Genomic DNA, 18,474 nt, shown 5'->3' on the forward strand with positions numbered 1-18,474 from the left:
TTGAGTTTTGGAATGTTGTATTTTTTAGGAATATGTCCATTTCCTCCAGGTTGTCTAGTTTGTTGGAGTAGAGTTGTCCATAGTATTTTTTAACAATCATTTGTATTTCTGTGGGGACTGTTGTTATTTTGCCTCTATCATTTCTGATTTTGTTTATTTGGGTCCTCTCTCCTTGCTTCTTGGTGAGTCTGGCTAGAGGTTCATCAATTTTGTCTATCCTTTCAAAGAACCAGCTCTTGGTTTCATTGATTTTATGTATTTTTTTTGTTTCTATGTCATTTATTTCTGATCTAATCTTTATTATCTCCTTCCTTCTGCTCACTCCGGGCTTTTCTTGTTGCTCTCTTTCTAATTCTTTGAGATGTAAAATTAGATGATTTACTACCATTTTTTCTTGTTTTTTGAGATAGGCCTGTAGAGCTATAAACTTCCCTCTCAGGACTGCTTTCATTGTGTCCCATAGGGTTTGGATTGTTGTGTTTTCATTGTCATTAGTTTCCAGGATGTTTTTAGTTTCTTCTTTGATCTCATTGGTAATCCAATCAATATTTAATAACATGCTCTTCAGCTTCCAAGTGTTTGATTATTTTGGGTTGTTTCTATTGTAGTTTATTTCTAATATTATGCCATTGTGATCTGAGAAGATACTTGGTATGATTTCAGTCTTCTTGAATTTAGGGAGACTTTGTTTGTGACCGAATATGTGGTCTATTTTTGAAAATGTCCCATGAGCACTTGAGAAGAACATATATTCCATGGCTTTGGGGTGAAATGTTCTGAAGATGTCAATTAAGTCCATCTGATCTAGTGAGTCATTTAGGATTGCAGTTTCTTTGCTGATTTTTTGTCTAGAGGATTTATCCAGTGGTGTATTAAAGTCCCCTACTATGATTGTATTGTTGTCAATCTCTCCCTTGATATCTTCCAGGAGTTTTTTTTATGTATTTGGGTGCTCCTGCATTGGGTGCATATATGTTTATCAGGGTTATATCTTGTTGTATTGATCCCTTTAGTATTATGTAGTGGCCTTCCTTATCTCTTGTTATGGCCTTCACTTTGAGGTCTATTTTGTCCAATATAAGTATTGCTACCCAGCTTTTTTTTCCATTTCTATTTTCCTGAATGATATTTTTCCATCCCTTCACTTTCAGTCTGTGTGAGTCCCTTATTCTGAGGTGGGTCTCCTGTAGACAGCAAATATATGGGTCATGTTTTTTTATCCATTCAGCCACTTGATGTCTTTTTATTGGAGCATTTAGTCCATTTACATTTAAAGTTATTATTGAAAGGTACTTGTTTGTAGCCATTTCTATTTTTTGTGCCTGTTTTCTTTCTGAGCTTTTTATTTCTTCTTTTTACACCAGACCCTTTAGCATTTTTTGCACTTCTGGCTTGGTGGTGATAAACTCCCTTAGCCTTTTTTTGTCTGTGAAGCTTCTTATTTCCCCTTCAAGTTTGAATGATAGCCTTGCTGGATAGAGTATTCTTGGATTCAGTCCTTTGCTTTGCATCACTTTGTAAATTTCCGTCCATTCTTTTCTGGCCTGATGTGTTTCTGTTGAGAAATCATTCGATAATTTAATGGGAGATCCCTTGTATGTAACTTTCCGTCTCTCTCTTGCAGCCTTTAAGATTCTCTCTTTGTCGTGAACATTTGCCATGGTAATTATGATGTGTCTTGGTGTGGGTCTTTTTGGGTTCACCTTGTTTGGGACTCTCTGTGCTTGTGTGACTTTTCTTCCCCACTTCAGGGAAGTTTTCTGATATTATTTCTTCAAATAGGTTTTCTAACCCTTGTTCCTCTTTCTGTTGTTCTGGCACCCCTATTATTTGTATGTTGTTTCGTTTCATGTCCCATAGCTCCCTTAGGCTCTCCTCCTGTCTTTTAATTTTTTTCTCCAATTGCAGTTCAGTTTGGGTGTGTTTTGCTTCCCTGTCTTCTAATTCGCTAATTCAGTCCTCCGCTTCTCCTAGTCTGCTGTTGAAACTTTCAATTGTGTTTTTTATTGCAGCTATATCACTCTTCATTTCTTCTTGGTTCTTACATAAGTTATTGATATTTTCATCCATTTATTTTTTATTCTTACATAAGTTGTTTTTTTCATCTGTTTCTTCTTGATTCTTGCATAAGTTGCTGATTTTTTCCTCCATCCAGTTTATGCATTCTAGGACCCTTAATCTAAATTATTTTTCTGTCATGCTGTATGCCTCTGTTTTACTTAGCTGCTTTTCTGGCAAGTCCTCCTTTTCTTTCCTTTGGGGGTTTCTTTGTCTACCCATGTTTGATCTCACTGACATATCTAGCTGTTGAATCGTTCAGGGGCTGCTCCTCGGGCTGTGGTTGCTCCTTCGGTGGTTGTGGTAGCAGCTGCTCCTCAGTTGGCAGCAGCTCCTTTGGTGGGTGCTGTTCACAGCTGTGGTGGCTCCTCTGGCTGGTGGGGTGAGTCTTCACACACAGCTGCTGTTCCTCAGACAGGGGGTGTGCTGATCACGAGGCTGCTGTTCCTTGTATGGGGCGGGCTACACACGCAGTTGCTACTCCTTGAACTGGGGTGGACTGCTCATGTGGCTACTGTTCCTTGAATGGGAGCTGGCTGCACGCTGCTGTTGTTCCTCTGATGTGGTGTGCTGCTTGTGGGGCTACTGCTCCTTGGACTTGGACAGGTTGATTGCAAGTCTGCTGCTCCTCGGATGGGGGTGGGCTGCTTGCGAGGCTGCTGCTCTTTGGACAGGAGTGAGCTGCATGCGTAGCTGCTCCTCCTCAGACGGGGACGTGCCACTCACCCGACTGCTGCTCGTCGGACAGGTGCAGGCTGTTGTGGCTCTGCTCCTCGGACCGGTGTGTGCTGCGCAGGGCTGCTGCTCTTAGGACGTGGGCGGTCTGCTCGTGTGGCTGCTGCTCCTCGGACCAGGGTGGGCTGCTGCTGCTCCTCGAATGGGGATGGGCCACTCACAGAACTGCTGCTCCTCGGATGGGGGCGGGATGCCCACACAGCTGCTGTTCCTCAGAGTGGGCAGGCTGCTCGTGCGGCTGCTGCTGCTTGGACGAGGACAAGATGCTTGCACAGCTACTGCTCCTCGGACTAGTGCAGGGTGTGGGCTGTGCGCAGCTGCTGCTCCTCGGATGTATGTGGGATGCACAGGGCTGCCGTTCCTCAGACGTAGGTAGACTGCTCGTGCAACTGATGCTCCTCGGACAGGGAAGCGGACCGCTCACACAGCTGCTGCTCCTTGGACAGGGGCAGGCCACATGAGGCTGCTGCTCTTAGACCTGAGGCAGGCTGCTCATGGGGCTGATGCTCCCTGGACAAGAGTGCACCGCTCATGTTGTCTGCTGTTCATGTGGTTGAAAAAATAATGTGAAAAAAGGTAGGAAATAAAGGAACAAACAAAAAAAAGGGAGAACAAAGAAAAGCAAAAAAAAGAGCAACAAACTAAAAAAAGGGAAAACAAAGAAAAAAGCCAAAAAAAAAAGCTAACAAAATAATAACTAAAAAATAAGAATGAAAAATTGAAATGTCATTTCTTTGGCTGGCTTAAGATCCCAGTTTTCTGGAATGTCTGTGTTTTTTTTTTTCTGTTTTTTTTAAAAAATATATTTTATTGATTTTTTACAAAGAGGAAGGGAGTGGGATAGAGAGAAACATCGATGAGAGAGAGACATCAATCAGCTGCCTCCTGCACACCCCCTATTGGGGATGTGTTCACAACCAAGGTACATGCCTTTGACTGGAATCAAACCTGGGACCGTTCAATCTGCAGGCCGATGCTCTATCCACTAAGCCAAACCCGTCAGGGCACCCCCAATTTGTTTTAAGGTCAACTGTAAATAGAAATACTATCCAGCTTTTAATAGCAAAGCAAATTTATTTTTAAAGTTTTAATCTTTAATATTCTGATTTTTAAAAGTTGTTTTCCTACAATACCTTAATTCAAATTTACATTAATATGTCTCCTGTGTTTATAGCATATCAAAACTGCCGATGTTGCAGAAAAGACAGAAAACAAGAACATTGAATTCCTAAACCAAAATTTTAGTAAGTGCTTTTTTATTTAATCTTCTTTATAAATTTCCTTTTTGCCACACTGGCTTTCTTTGATTTGAAAAAGAAAGATTTATAATAAATGTATTCAACTTTATGCAAGGAACTTAGAGGTTACAAGGAAATATAATATACTCTCTGTTCCCAAGAAGTTTGGGTTTGAGAAGGGGAAAACTTGATCAATCAATCTCTCCATCCCAATATGTAAACCTTGATCAAAATCTATACCAATTTTACCCTGCCAACTGCATGAAAAATGAAAATACCATAATTTTTGTTTTATTTAGATGAATCCCAGTATAGTGTTCATGGTTCTCAAGCAGTGGGGAAAATAGAGAAATCTGTGTAAGTATGAAAAAGCCTATCAATTTTTTAAGCATGTATATTTACTTTTTGATGAATGTGACAAATTTAAAGGAAAAGGCTTTATAGTCTTACTAGAGGCCCGATGCATGAAATTCGTGTGTGTGGGGTGGTGGTCCTTCAGTCCAGCCTGTGCCCTCTCGCAATCCAGGACCCCTCACTCCTAACTGCCCACCTGCTTGCTCCTTACCACTTGGCTCGCCACTCCTTAGCACTGCCTCGGAGGCAGGAGAGGCTCCTCCATTGAGTGTCTGCCCCCTGATGTGCGCATCATAGCAACCGGTCATTCTGGTCGTTCTGCAATATGGTCGCTGGGATTTTATTATATAGACTAGAGGCCCGGTGCACAAAAATTAGTGCACTGGCGGGGGGGGGTGTCCCTCAGCCCCACTTGTGCCCTCTCACAGTCTGGGACCCCTCGGGAGATAACAACCTGCTGGCTTAGGCCTGCTCCCAGGCGGCAGAGGGCAGGCCCAATCCCTAGGTGAGCCCCTGGTCGGGCTCAGAGCAGAGTCGATGGGGAGGTTGCGGCACCACCCCCTGTCATGCACAGAGCAGGGCCGATCAGGGGGTTGGGGCGCTGCCCCCTGTCATGCACAGAGCAGGGCCCATCAGGGGGGTTGGGGCTCCGTACCCTGTCACACATAGAGCAGGGCCGATCAGGAGGTTGGGGAGCTCCCCCCTGTCATGCACAGAGCAGGGCCGATCAGGGGGTTGGGGCACTCCCCCCCGTCACACTCTGGGCAGGGCCGATGGGAAGGTCGCGGCTCTACCCCGTCACACACAGAGCAGGGCCCATGGGGGGGTTGGGGCGCCACACCCTGTCACACACAGAGCAGGGCCGATCAGGGGGTTGGGGAACTCCACCCTATCAGGCACAGAGCAGGGCCAATCAGGGGGTTGGGGCGCCTTCCCCTGTCACGAACAGAGCAGGGCGGATAGGTAGGTTGTGGCCCCGCCCCCTGTGACACACAGAGCCGCTGGGCGATCAAGGGGTTTGGGTGCTGCCCCCTGTCACACTGCCCCAGGGGCCAGGAGGCCTCGCGGCTCCACTGATCCCAGGTTCAGGAGGCCTCGCAGCTGCGCTGATCCTGGTGCTGAGAGGCATATTACCCTTTTACTATATAGGATAGAGGCTTGGTGCACGGGTGAGGGCTGGCTGGTTTGCCCTGAAGGGTGTCCCGGATCAGGGTGGGGGTCCCGCTTGGGTGCCTGGCCAGCCTGGATGAGGGGATGATGGCTGTTTGCAGCTGGTCACACCCCCTTCAGGGTAGGGGTCCCCTGGCCAGTCTGGGTGAGGGGCTGAGGGCCATTTTCAGGCTGGCAAGTGACTGAAACTCCCAACCTCTCCTTTTTTTCTTTTTTCTTTTTTCTTTTTTTCTGGGATTTATTTACCTTCTATGGTTATCACTGGAACTGAGAGCCGGCTTTAGCTCTGAGGCTCGGCTCCAGCTTTGAGACCTCGGCTGCTGATCTGGGTTTGTTTGGGTTCTATAATTGAAACACTGTTTCAGCTCCAGCTCTGAGGCCGGCTGGCTGAAAGCAGGTTTCTGGGGATTGTTTAGCTTCTAGAATTGTAACAATGTTTCTTAGAGTTGCAGCTCAGAGGCCGGCAGCAGCAGGCAGGGAACCTTGGCTTCCTCCATCACTGGAGCAAGCAAGCCTCCTGTTCGCTTCAGCTGCCTGGCTGCCGGCTGCCATCTTTGTTGGCAGTTAATTTGCATATCTCACTGATTAGCCAATGGGAAGGGTAATGAAGTTATGGTTAATTACCATGTTTCTCTATTATTAGATAGGATTGTTTATAGCATTAATCATCTCTCAAGTATTATGATAGCACAATGGGGAATAGTCTGTTTTGTCCATTTGTACCAACATAACTACTTTCAAATTGAGAGATTCAGTTGAATTGAATAAGATTTTAAAAATAATAAAGTATGAATGTATACAAATGTAACCTACTTTAAATATACAGTGGAACATGTAAGTTATGTGAGTTATATTTAGGTAGATATAAATATAGTAGCAATAATGGAACTTTTTAATCTCTAATTTGATTAATTATATGGTAAATTTTAACTTCTATAATGACTTACTAAAACATTTTCATACTTGACTAGTAAAAATTGCTATCAATAAAATTGACTACATTTAAAAAAAACGAAGTCTTATGTCAGAATTATAGCTAATGTTTTATGATATATTAAGCAAATGAATTTATTTTCCAGGTTACCTGGTGTTTCATACAACATTCATGGAAATAAAATGTCTTCTAAATGGGCATGTTGGACGCCTGTAACAAATATTACGCTGTTTAGTAATGAAAGATCAAGTGCTTCACAAGGAGACACATTTATTCAAGGTGAAACATATACAGTTGATTCTAAAAAAAAAAAATTATTGATTTCAGAGAGGAAGAGAGAGGGAGGGAGAGATAGAAACATCAATGATGAGAGAGAATCATTGAGCAGCTGCCTCCTGTATGTCCCCCACTGGAGATCAAGTCTGAAATACAGGCATGTGCCCTGACTCTGACCCAGAATCAAACCGGTGACCTCATGGTTCATAGGTCATCATTCAACCACTGAGCCATACCAGTCCAGGTACAGTTGACTCTTAACATATATCATACCTCTCAGGAGTTTTCTCATGTTTTGCACGCCATCTGTTAAGGACCTCTCATGAGTGTTCTCGTTTTTCATGCCCATGGAAAAAGGAGCGAATCTAGATATTTATGTAAATTTTGTTTGGTCCTTCTTCATAGAGGAAAATGTTTTACACAGTACCATACGTTAAAAAAGTACTAGGAACTTTAATTGTTTAATTGTTTAATTGTTTTTGTAAATAAAAATGTTATAATTATTGAAAAACAACACCTAAAGTGCATTATGATGATTTAAATAACTTGCAGTTTGCCCAAAAACGTGTGGTCCCTGGCGTATGTCTTAGAGATTTCTATGCGGTACGCAATGTGTTAACAACACAGGTTTGAATTGCATGGGTCCATCCATTTATATGGAGATTTTTTTCAATAAATTTTGTAAATGTATTTTCTTTCTCATGATTTTCTTAATATTTTTTCATCTAGTTTACTAGAGAAAAGAATCTATACTAATAAAAGGGTAATATGCTAATTAGACTAGACATCTTCTGGACGACTTCCAGACATCCTTCCAGAAAAAGCCACTGTGGCGGTGCCGAGGCAGAAGCCATTAGGGGTGATCAGGCTGGCAGGGGAGAGCAGTTAGGAGATCAGGCCAGCAGGGGAGAGCAGTTAGGGGGATCAGGCCAGCAGGGGAGAGCAGTTACTGTGATCAGGTCAGCATGGGGGAGCAGTTAGAGGGATCAGGTCGGCAGGGAGATCAGTTAGGGCAATAAGGCAGGCAGGCAGAGGCGGTTAGGGATGATCTGGCAGGCAGGCAGAGGTGATTAGGGGCAATCAGGCAGGCAGGGGAGCAGTTATGGGAATCAGGCAGGCAGGCAGGCAGAGTGATTAGGGGTGATCAGGCAAGCAGGCAGGTGAGCGGTTAGATGCCATCGGTCCCGGGTTGCGAGAGGGATGTCTGACTGTCGGTTTAGGCCCAGTCCCGGGGATCAGGCCTAAACTGGCAGTCAGACATCCCCCAAGGAGTCCCAGATTCGAGAGAGTGCAAGCCAGGCTGAGGGACACCCTCCCCCCTGCACAAATTTTGTGCACTGGGCCTCTAGTATATAATACACATTTCATATAAAATATATATTAATTGACTGTTATTATTAAGGCTTCTGGTTATTTAGTTTTGTGAGTCAAAAGTTATACATAGATTTTTGGCTGTGTAGGGATTGATACCCCTAACCCTGTGTTGTTCAAGGGTCAACTATAGTTTTTTCTGTATATAATAGTAGTTCAGGGGAATATTCATTTCTTGAAATGTCTGACAAATATCTTTTGTTTTAATGAAGGTTATACATTATCAGTTTATTAATTTAACTAGAGGCCTGGTACATGAAATTAGTGCACAGGTAGGGTCCTTAGGCCTGGCCAGTGACCAGGGCCGTTCTGTGGGGCGACCAGCGGGGTGATTGGGGCCCCCACTCGCACCCACCTTGGCCTGGCGCTGCCCGCTTGCTGGCCCCACCACCGCCAGTTGCCTCTCTCTGTGGGGTGACTGGTGTTTACGGGATGACTAACAGGACAATCAGGGGGCCCCCACTCACACCTGCCTTGGCTGGCCTGCCACCGCCTGCTTGCCAGCCCCCCTCCACCCCCCCAGCAAGCATCTGTCAGGGCCTGCGGGTTGGGGGCTGCTCCTGCAGTGAGCATCTGCCTCCTGGTGGTCAGTGCATGTCATAGCAACCAGTCGTTCCACCGGTTGTTCTGCCATTGGGTCGATTTGCATATTAGGGTTTTATACAGATAGATAAGGATTAATTTCTCTTTTTCCCACTAGATATTTCTATCAACAAAAATTTTACTAAACAAAAATCATCCTCTTCAGTATCTGATGATAATTCTGAAGAAACAGGAAAGGTGGAATATAAGAAAGAAGTAACGCAGCGTAACAAAATAGATAAAGGAGAAGTAGATGTTTGCAGAAGAACCAATCAACAACTAAATCAATGTTCAAAGCAGAAAAATATTGAAAATACCAAGCAGAGTGATTGGCATATTGAATCTGAAACTACTTTTAAATCAGTTCTCCTAAATAAAACAGTTGAAGAATCTCTCATCTATAGGAAGAAATACATATTGTCAAAAGATGTGAATACTGCTATTTGTGATAAAAGCCCCTCTCCTAGTAAAAATGCAAGGAGTCTTAGGAAATCAAGGAAAAGATTAACATCTGAACTTAATTCCTTGGATTTGAAACAAAAAAAAATGGTGAGCTTTCAGTGTGTTTTATTTCTGCTTACCCATAACATGCCTACTTAATAACATAAGAAAGAGAAAGAAGCTTGTTTGATTACTGTAAATTGAACATTTTTAAATAACTTGTTCTTTAATACAAACTCAAAGCAAGTGCATCTTGAATGCCTGCATCTCTCCCTAATCCTGGCTCTGATAAATCACATGCCTGTGGGTGCCATAGGAATGTACATAGGAATTGCATGAATGAACCCGGTTTGGGCTCCTTTTTGTGTGTCTGTGAGCCACATATGTAATTTTTCATTTTCTAGTTATATTATAATTTCTATAATACATTTGTAAAGTTTACAGGATAAATTCATTTTATTAATATATACTTTTACTTTTCAGTTACAGTTGACATTGGTATTAATATTAGTTTCTGCCTTGTTTCCTCTTATTGGGTCTCCCACTCTGTCCCTTAGATTCTTTTGAACATGCATATAGAACTGTGTGCCTTTGCCTCTCAAATGGTGCTTACCTTTCTTCTTAAATAAATGGTTGTGTTTTGTGATTTTTTTCACTTTATAAGTGTAAAGACTTTCATTCAACATTTATACTTTGCACATAGTAGCATCTGAAGTATTTCTTGCATTATTGCATTAAAGTTTTACAAGGTTTTTCAAGAAAGTATGTAAGTGGGGTGGAAAATACTATCTTCTTCTATAACCGTTGCTCATCCCTATTGGCTGCCCCACTTTCTTCAGATGAATCATCTGTAGAACATCTCTAGGACAGTTTTAGGTATTTTGTACCATACTTTGAGACATATATCTGGGCTCTCTGTTTTCTTTCATTCTCTTTGTTTATTCTTTCACCAATACTACACTATACTGATAACTCTATCATTATGCCTTAAAAGTAGAGTACTGTCAGTTCTCCAACTTTGTTCTTCTCCTTCAGCATTGTGTTGGCTATTCTGGATCTCTTGCTTCTCCATGTAAACTTGAGAATCATATTGTTGATAACCAAAAAATAACAGTCTGAGATTTTGATTGGGATTACATTGAATCTATAAATCAAATTGGAAAGAACTGACCTCTTAACAATATTGAGCCTTTCCATTTATTTTGATTTTTTTTAATTTTTCATCAGAGTCATGTAGTTTTCCTCACATGGATCTTGTGTATATGTTTGTCATATTTATTCTTGATTCCATTTTGGGGGGTGGTAATGTAAATGGAATATAATTTCATATTTCAATTGTTAGTTACTGATGTGTAAGAAAGTGATTAGCTTTTATTATTACTTTTATATCCTTTCACCATTTCTATAATTGCTTTTTAGTTACAGAAATATTTTTGTTGATTGAGATTTTTCTACATAGACAAAAACAGTTTTATTTCTTCCTTCCCTATCTTTTTACTATGTATATCCTTTGCTTGTCTGTTGCCTTAGCGAGGACTTCCAGTATGATGTTGATAGGAGTGTGAGAGCAGACATCCTTTTCTTATTTCTGATCTTAGTGGAAAAACATCTAGTTTCCATTAAGTATGATGTTTGCTGTATTTTCTTTTTATAGCTGAACTTTATGAAGTAGAAGATGTTCCCTGTATTCCTGGTTTTCTAAGAGTTATGAATTGATATTGGATTTAGTCAAATATTTTTTGTGCATCTATTGATGTGATCATGATTTTCTTCTTTAGCCTATTAATATTATGGATTACATTAATTCATTTTCAAAAGTTGAATCAGCCTTGCTTACCTGAAATAAATTCCACTTGGCTATGGTAGACAATTCTTTTTATACATTTTTGGATTTGATTGCTAATATTTTATTCAGGATTTTTGCATCTATGTTCATGAGCTGATAATCCTATCTAATAAAGAGGGAATATTCTAATTGACCTTCACACCATCATAAAGATGGTGGCGCCCACAGCCAATAAGGAGGGAATATGCTAATTCACTGCCCCGCCCTCAAAGATGGAGGTGCCCACTCCCCTCAGCCCCACCGGGGTGGCAGGCGTGCGGCAAGGCTGGGCCCAACCCATGGGCCTGCCTCCAGAGCCCCTCCGTCCCCGCAGCCCCCCAGCCACCCAGGGCCACCCAGGGCTCAGGTAACCAGAACCGGCCGAGGCTTGCGCTGCCGGCAGTGGCAGCAGCAGAAGTGTGATGGGGGCCTCGCCTTCCCCTGATCGCTGGGTCGCCTCCTGCCCCTGAGGGGGCAGACTGGGCTGAGGGATACCCCATCTGGTGCATGAATTTTCATGTACTGGGCCTCTAGAATCTTCATAAAGTGAGTTAGGAAGTATTCCCTATGCTTCTGTCTCCTGGAAGATTGTAGAAAATTGTTACACTTCTTAAATGTTTTATAGAACTCACCAATAAACCCACCTGGGCCCGGTGCTTTCTTTTTTGGAAGGTATTAACTATTGATTTAATAGATACAGGCCTAGTCAGGTAATTCTTCTGAGTTTTTATAGAATTTCAAGGAAATGGTCCGTTTAATCTAGGTTATCAAATTTGTGGGCATAGAGTTGTCTATAGTGTTTCTTTATTATCCTTTTAATGTCCATGTAATCAGTAGTGATAGCCTCTTTTGGTATTAGTAATATCTGTCTTTTACATCTTTCTTTCTTTTTTTCTTAACCTTACTAGAGGCTTGCCAACTTTATTGATCTTTACAAAGAACCAGTGTTTAGTTTCCTTTAGTTTTTTATATGAGTTTTTTTCTATGGATAGGAACTTTTAAAAAGCAATATCTACAGAGCACTCTCCATAGTTCTTTCTATATGGGAAAGGACTGACCCTGGCTTGTTTTCATGCGCAACAAAGCCCAAGCTACCAAGTCACCTCTGGCTCCCTTTATTTCTCTTTGTGGCTATACTTAGAGCCAGATTTTTCTTAATTTTTTTCAGCCTTTATTTGCATTTGAAGGTTAACTTACAGAGTTTTTAAGTAACTTATGAATTGTTTCAGAGAGAAAAGTCAAAAGGGAAAACACTTGCTGATGCAGCAGAATCCTTGATAAGCCAAATTAATAAGAGATACAAACCAAATGATGCTATACGGTCTGCAAGAAAATGTAAGGAGTCTTTCATTAACAGGTATGTTCCTAAGTTTTAGAAATGAATATCTTTCTGACAGATACAACTAAATTGTTTTACACTGTTTTAAGGTTAGTTTTCAACAAGTTAAAGTAATGTAACTTTCTAGGAGAGAACACATAGTAACTTATTTACTTTTAAAAATAGTAGTTGTTTAAATTAGAACTAAATTTGAAATTAGACATTATAGTATCTGATTACATTTTATAAAATATCAAAAATACCAAATTGATGCAGCATATCATTTTAGAAATCTTTAAGATATAGACATTATAGAAATTTTTCATTGAGTCTAGTGATGAGTAAAATGAAGTATATTTAAATATATTGCTTAAGTAAGAGATCAACCAAAGGACTTAATATGCATGCATATGAGCATAACCAATGGACACAGATGGGGAGGGGAGGTGAGGGCATGTGCTGGGGGTTGGAGAAGGCCGGGGAGAGGTCAGTGGTGGAAAAAGGAGATTTATGTAATACATTAAACAATAAAGAACTTAAATTAAAAATAAACAAAAATGAAATTTAAATAAGCTGAAATGATTTACTTTTATATAGTAAATATGTATTCCTTGTTTATAATCTTTCTGAAGGTTAGTTCTTTTCTTATTACAAAATGTATTTTTATAGGCTGCCAGTTGGTTAATTCACATTTAAATTCATTCCACTCTTATTGTAAGGAATGAAAATTATTATTTTCATGGCAGAACATTCAATTTAAAGTGCTTGGCACCTCCTGCTACATAAATGATTCAGCTTAGAATTAAATATTATTGTTGCTATATACTGTGAGTGAAGGTGCAAAAATAGGGTACTAGTGCTATCACATCACAGTGATTTAGAAACATATGGATGTGGACTTAGTGACCCAAATATGTTCTACCTTATATAGAATGCCTTTTATGGAAAACATTCTACTGATATTTAATTGCTTTCTTAATTTTGACAAAACCTTTTTTATAGTGGTTTTTCAAACAAATATGATCTACAGCTCAGCAAGGTAGGTTTCATTTATTTAACTATACTATATATATCATAGAATTTGACTATATATATGAATATATCTATAATTGACTGTAAACACTAAAATAGAATAATGGTATGATGGAATTAGATTTAATGTTATCAGCATATTGATAAAAGGATTAAACAACTAACATGTTTAGTGGCAAGTACTCAAAGAAGCCTTCTACTCTGCTTTTCAAAGAAAATGCTTCTTTTACATATATGAGCGTGATTTTTTAGTTTTTGGTTCATGATTTGGTATATCTTCTTTCTTAAGGCCACCTGCCAGTTTTCCATTGTTCTGTGGCCAGGTTTTGGTTTCCCACTATGAGTGGGTCATTTATAACCTTGAGCTTGTGCAGGTATGACAAAGACAGAGGGACATTACAGTAGTTTCTGCAGGCCACTATAACAAACATAGCACTGTCTGGTGGAGTGGCTCAGTTGGTTGAGCATCATCCTGTGCACCAAAAGGTTACCGGTTCAATTCCTGATAAGGGCATATACCGGGGCTGTGGTTTGATCCCCAGTTGGGGTGCGTGAGGAAGGTAACAGATCAATGTTTATTTCTTTCTGTCTCCCTTCCTCTCTTTAAGCATGTCCTTCTGTGAGGATTTTAAAAAATACTTTAGATTGGGTAGCTGAAACAACAAATATTTATTTCTCACAGTTCTGAAGGCTGGAAAGTTCAAGATCAAAACACTGGCAGATTTGGTATCTGCTGACTGCCATCTTCTTGCTGCATCCTCACATGGTAGAAGGACATGATTTAGTATATCTTTGTCTCCATTTTTTTCTAGCTAATCCTATCTGAAAGATTGAAGTTGGTGATACGTGGGCAGGCTAAATAGCTATCTCAGATGGTGAATAAAGAAAAATTGAATTTATTTCAGGAAAAGGGGATGAGGGATGGGGATAGCCAAAGGGAAGGACTACATAGCACTGAGTCAAAAGGGTATTGGTTCCATGATGGCAGCAAAAATATACCTAGGACAGTGAAACAAGGAAGGGCATGAGAGAAGCAACAGGAAAGCCTAGGCTGGGCTGCTTTGGCTCACTGAGAAGTCAGAGGGAAGGGGCCTTGGACACAGGTTTAGGGGATAAACCCTAGATGAGTTGCCTCTGCCCATTGCTCTCCTGGTTTCAAGTTTCATGGGATCCCTTGGGTTAGGGAATATGTTCCTGAGGGGGAAAGGAAGGGGAACGGGAATGGTAAGGACATGCTCCTGGGAGGGAGAATACATGCTGGGTCATTTGTCTTGAGCCAATTTATCTCTCTCTCTTGCAGGTGGAAATCTTAGGGGAGGTCTCAGGGGGGTATCTCCATAGAATATTCATCAGTTTTCCAGGTGTGCTCTTTCTGGGTTGTGGTCTCCACTGATTGGTCGGTGCCAGGGCAGGGGATCGTTAGTCAATGTAACCAGTCCGGGGGCAGCCGTGGCAGCACCACTTGTCTTGTTTGCTGCTTTTCTGGACCTGGAGATGAAATATAACTGAGGCCTAGATGTTATCTTTAGGGAGGAAAAGGTCAGGGGTTCTAAACTGCATACCGGGTGATATGCTAAAGGGAGTGTAGGTTACCCTGGGGACAAGGTTCTTGTTCTCCCAGCTTTGCCCCTTGCTAGGCATCCGGGCTTTCTGCCCTGGTGAGTTTCTGTACCTGGCCCATCATCCTTGCTCTACTCATGTCTGCCTAATACTATCTTCCCTCATAAGTAGATCCTCCTTAAACCCTTATTTTTGTTAACAATGTTTATTATTCACCCAGGCTTAAAATATCAATTATCTTTTATTTCCTCACAATTACTTTCTCTCTCAACTTAATTTCAAGTTTTGAGGTTTACATTTTGTAATTTCCTCTTGAATCTTCCCTCTCCTGCCTATTCCAGCTGCTGTTTTTCTAGTTTGCATTCTAAATTTCTAATCCCTAGATTGCTACAATAGCCTTTATGTAAGTCTTAATGCCGCTAGTATTTCTTTGTGCCAATCCATTCAATACCAGCTACTTTCTTTTGAAATCGCACTTCACTCGTGTCATTCTCTTGTTCAGAACCTTTCTTGGATCCCTGTTGCTTATAGAAGTAAGCATGGAGATTTAGTCTGGCTCCCTAGTGCCTTTCAAAGTCAGTCTTGTTTCTTAATATTAGTTTCCTAGGGAAACTAATAATCTGAAACATAACTTCAGATTCCCGAAGTGTTTATTCTCTTTTTCTTCGACCTTTGGAAAGAACTTGGAACTGACTCAGCAGGTTCCCACCTTCTTTTCTGATTGTCAAAACTTTATTCTTCTTTGTAAGACTTACTTTAGCAGTGGTTCTCAACCTTCCTAATGCCATGACCCTTTAATTACAGTTCCTCATGTTGTAGTGACCCCCAATTTCATTGTCACAAATTGAACATAATTAAAGCATAGTGATTTATCACAAAAACAATATGTAATTATATATGTGTTTTCCAATGGTCTTAGGCGACCCCTGTGAAAGGGTCGTTCGACCCCCAAAGGGGTCGCGACCCACAGGTTGAGAACCGCTGCTTTAGAGTCTGCCTTCTTTACAAAAACTTTCCAAGATGTCCTGACTCAGAATCCATAATGCATAAGAATTCTGAATCTGCACAATTATTTTGGTACCTTTTGATGTCTTCTTCACTAGTGCAGATTTTTATAGCACTTCTGTCTTTTAGCAGAGTGTAATTGTTTAATATCATCTTTGTATCCTGCTAATTTTTGTATCCTCTTTAATATCTTTTCTCATTTTTGTATCTTCTGTAATACCTAGCACACAATGGCATGCAAAAGATGAAATGAACAAGTGTAACTGAATAGTAGTAAAAATCATATTGGAAAGGGTAAGTCAGTTAAAGTAATAATATTCCCAAAAATATATACACACACTTTGAATAATTCTGAAGGCAGTGTTTATTAAAATACATTTCATTTTTAAAATTGAGCTATCAACTCTTAAAGTGTGCATACATTTTTGGGAGGACACCATATTAAGAGAAAAAATTTTTGGAGTAATGCTAATCTATATAAAGCAGCTAAAAGAAATAATAAAATTGAAGATGAATTACAACTAAAATGAATATTTTCATTTTAATATTTCTAGCTTACGAAATATTATATATATATATATAGACATCTGATTATTTCAGATTAGTAATCATTTAGTGACATTAATTATTTGTGTACCTAATAATCCTATCTAATAAAAGAGAAAAATGGTAATTGGCGTACGACGATACCCTTTTCATTGGCTAATCAGGGCTATATGCAAATTAACTGCCAACTAAGATTGGCAGTTAACTGCCAACAAGATGGCGGTTAATTTGCATATGTAGGCACAATGCAGGGAGGCGAAAGGGAAAGCAGGAAGAAGCCCCTGCCACTGACAGTGATCAGAAACCCAGGGGGGAGCTAAGAGCTGGGGGGCAGGGCAACGGCGGCCCTGGGGCCGCCGTTGCCCTGCCCCCCAGCCATGATCAGAGAATCAGGCGCCTTTGCCACCCTGGCCAGTGATAGCAGGAAGTAGGGGTGGAGCCAGCGATGGGAGCTGGGCACAGTCGAAGCTGGCAGTCCTGGGAGCTAGGGGTCCCTTGCCTGGGCCTAAAGCGAAGCCCACGATCGCAGGGCCGCTGCAGCTGCGGGTCCCCGCTGCCCGGGCCGGACACCTAGGCCAGAGGCATTAGGCCTGGTCAAGGGGCCGATCCGGTGATTGGTGATCAGAGGGTGATGAGGGTCAACTCCCCTGGCCGAGGCATCAGGCCTGGGTGGGGGGCGGAGCCGGGGATTGGGGGGATATGATGGTCCCCTTGCCCAGGCCTGAAGCCTGGGTCAGAGGCGTCAGGCTTGGGCGGGGGGTGGAGCAAGCAATCAGAGGGAGATGGGGGTCCCCTGCCCAGGCATGATTCCTGGGCCAGAGGCCTCAGGCCTGGGCGGGTGCCAGAGCCAGTGATCGGGGGGAGATGGGGGTCCCCTGTCCAAGCCTGACACCTCTGGCGGAGGCATCAGGCCTGGGCAAGGGGCCGATCAGGTGATCAGAGGGTGATGGGGGTCTATGCCTCTGGCAGAGGCATCAGGCCTGGGCTGGGGGCAGAACCAGTGATGCAGGAAATGAGGGTCCCCTGCCCAGGCCTGACGCCTCTGTCAGAGGCGTCAGGCCTAGGCAAGGGGCCGATCCTGCAATTGGAGGGTGATGGGGGTCAATGCCTGAGGGCTCCCAGTATGTGACAGGGGGCAGGCTGGGCTGAGGGACACTCCCCCGCCACACACATACCCAGTGCACAAATTTCGTGCACCGGGCCCCTAGTCTACACTAATAAAAGACAAATATGCAAATTGACTGTACCTTCACTACACCTTAAGGCACTCCCACCAGCCAATCAGAGTGACTATATGCAAATTAACCCAACCAAGATGGTGGCCAGCAGCCACAGAGCTGGTGCAAGCAGGAGGCTTGGTTGCCCCAATGATGGAGCAACCTGCCGCGGCCAGCTCTGAGCTCCGTCAAAGCAACAAAGTTTCAATTATAGAAGATAAATAAACCTCAGATACCTGCTTTCAGCCGGCCGTGGCCATGGAGCTGGAGCGAGCAGGAGGCTTCCCCCCTGCCCGCCCTAGCCGGCTCTGAGCTCCTCTCAAGGCTACAAAGTTTCAATTATAGAAGGTAAATAAATCCCAGAATAAAAAAAAAAGAAAAAAAGGAGAGGCTGGGAGCTTCCATTGCCGGGGGGCTTGGCCAGCCTGAAAATGGCCCTCAGCCCCTCACCCAGACTGGCCAGGCACCCCAGTGGACCCCCCACCCTAAAGGGGGTGTGGCCAGCCTGCAAACAGCCATCAGCCCCTCACCCAGGCTCGCCAAACCTCCATGGGGTGAGGGTCCCCACTGGGGGTGGGGGGACTTGACCAGCCTGCAAACAGCCATCAGCCCCTCACCCAGGCTGGCCAGGCACCCCAGTAGGGACCCCCACCCTGAAGGGGGTGTGACCAGCCTGCAAACACCCATTAGCCCCTCACCCAGGCTGGCCAGGCACCCCAGCGGGACCCCCACCCTGATCCAGGACAGCCTTCAGGGCAAACCAGCCAGCCCCCACCCATGCACCAGGCCTCTATCCTATATAATAAAAGGGT

General features: G+C 42.6%; 1 protein-coding gene across 3 annotated transcripts in view; it reads left to right on the top strand.

Moving 5' to 3' along the window:
• SYCP2 (synaptonemal complex protein 2) overlaps positions 1-18,474 on the top strand; it is a 105,963-nt gene that overhangs the window by 52,709 nt on the left and 34,780 nt on the right. For all 3 annotated transcript variants that reach the window (XM_059705172.1, XM_059705170.1, XM_059705171.1), the window contains 6 exons: positions 3,968-4,037; positions 4,331-4,388; positions 6,635-6,768; positions 8,837-9,267; positions 12,214-12,341; positions 13,305-13,341. In XM_059705172.1, coding sequence (XP_059561155.1) covers positions 3,968-4,037; positions 4,331-4,388; positions 6,635-6,768; positions 8,837-9,267; positions 12,214-12,341; positions 13,305-13,341 — 858 coding nt within the window. The remainder of the gene's footprint in view (positions 1-3,967; positions 4,038-4,330; positions 4,389-6,634; positions 6,769-8,836; positions 9,268-12,213; positions 12,342-13,304; positions 13,342-18,474) is intronic.

This window comes from Myotis daubentonii, chromosome 8 (assembly GCF_963259705.1).
Source record: "Myotis daubentonii chromosome 8, mMyoDau2.1, whole genome shotgun sequence".
Lineage (NCBI taxonomy): Eukaryota > Metazoa > Chordata > Mammalia > Chiroptera > Vespertilionidae > Myotis > Myotis daubentonii.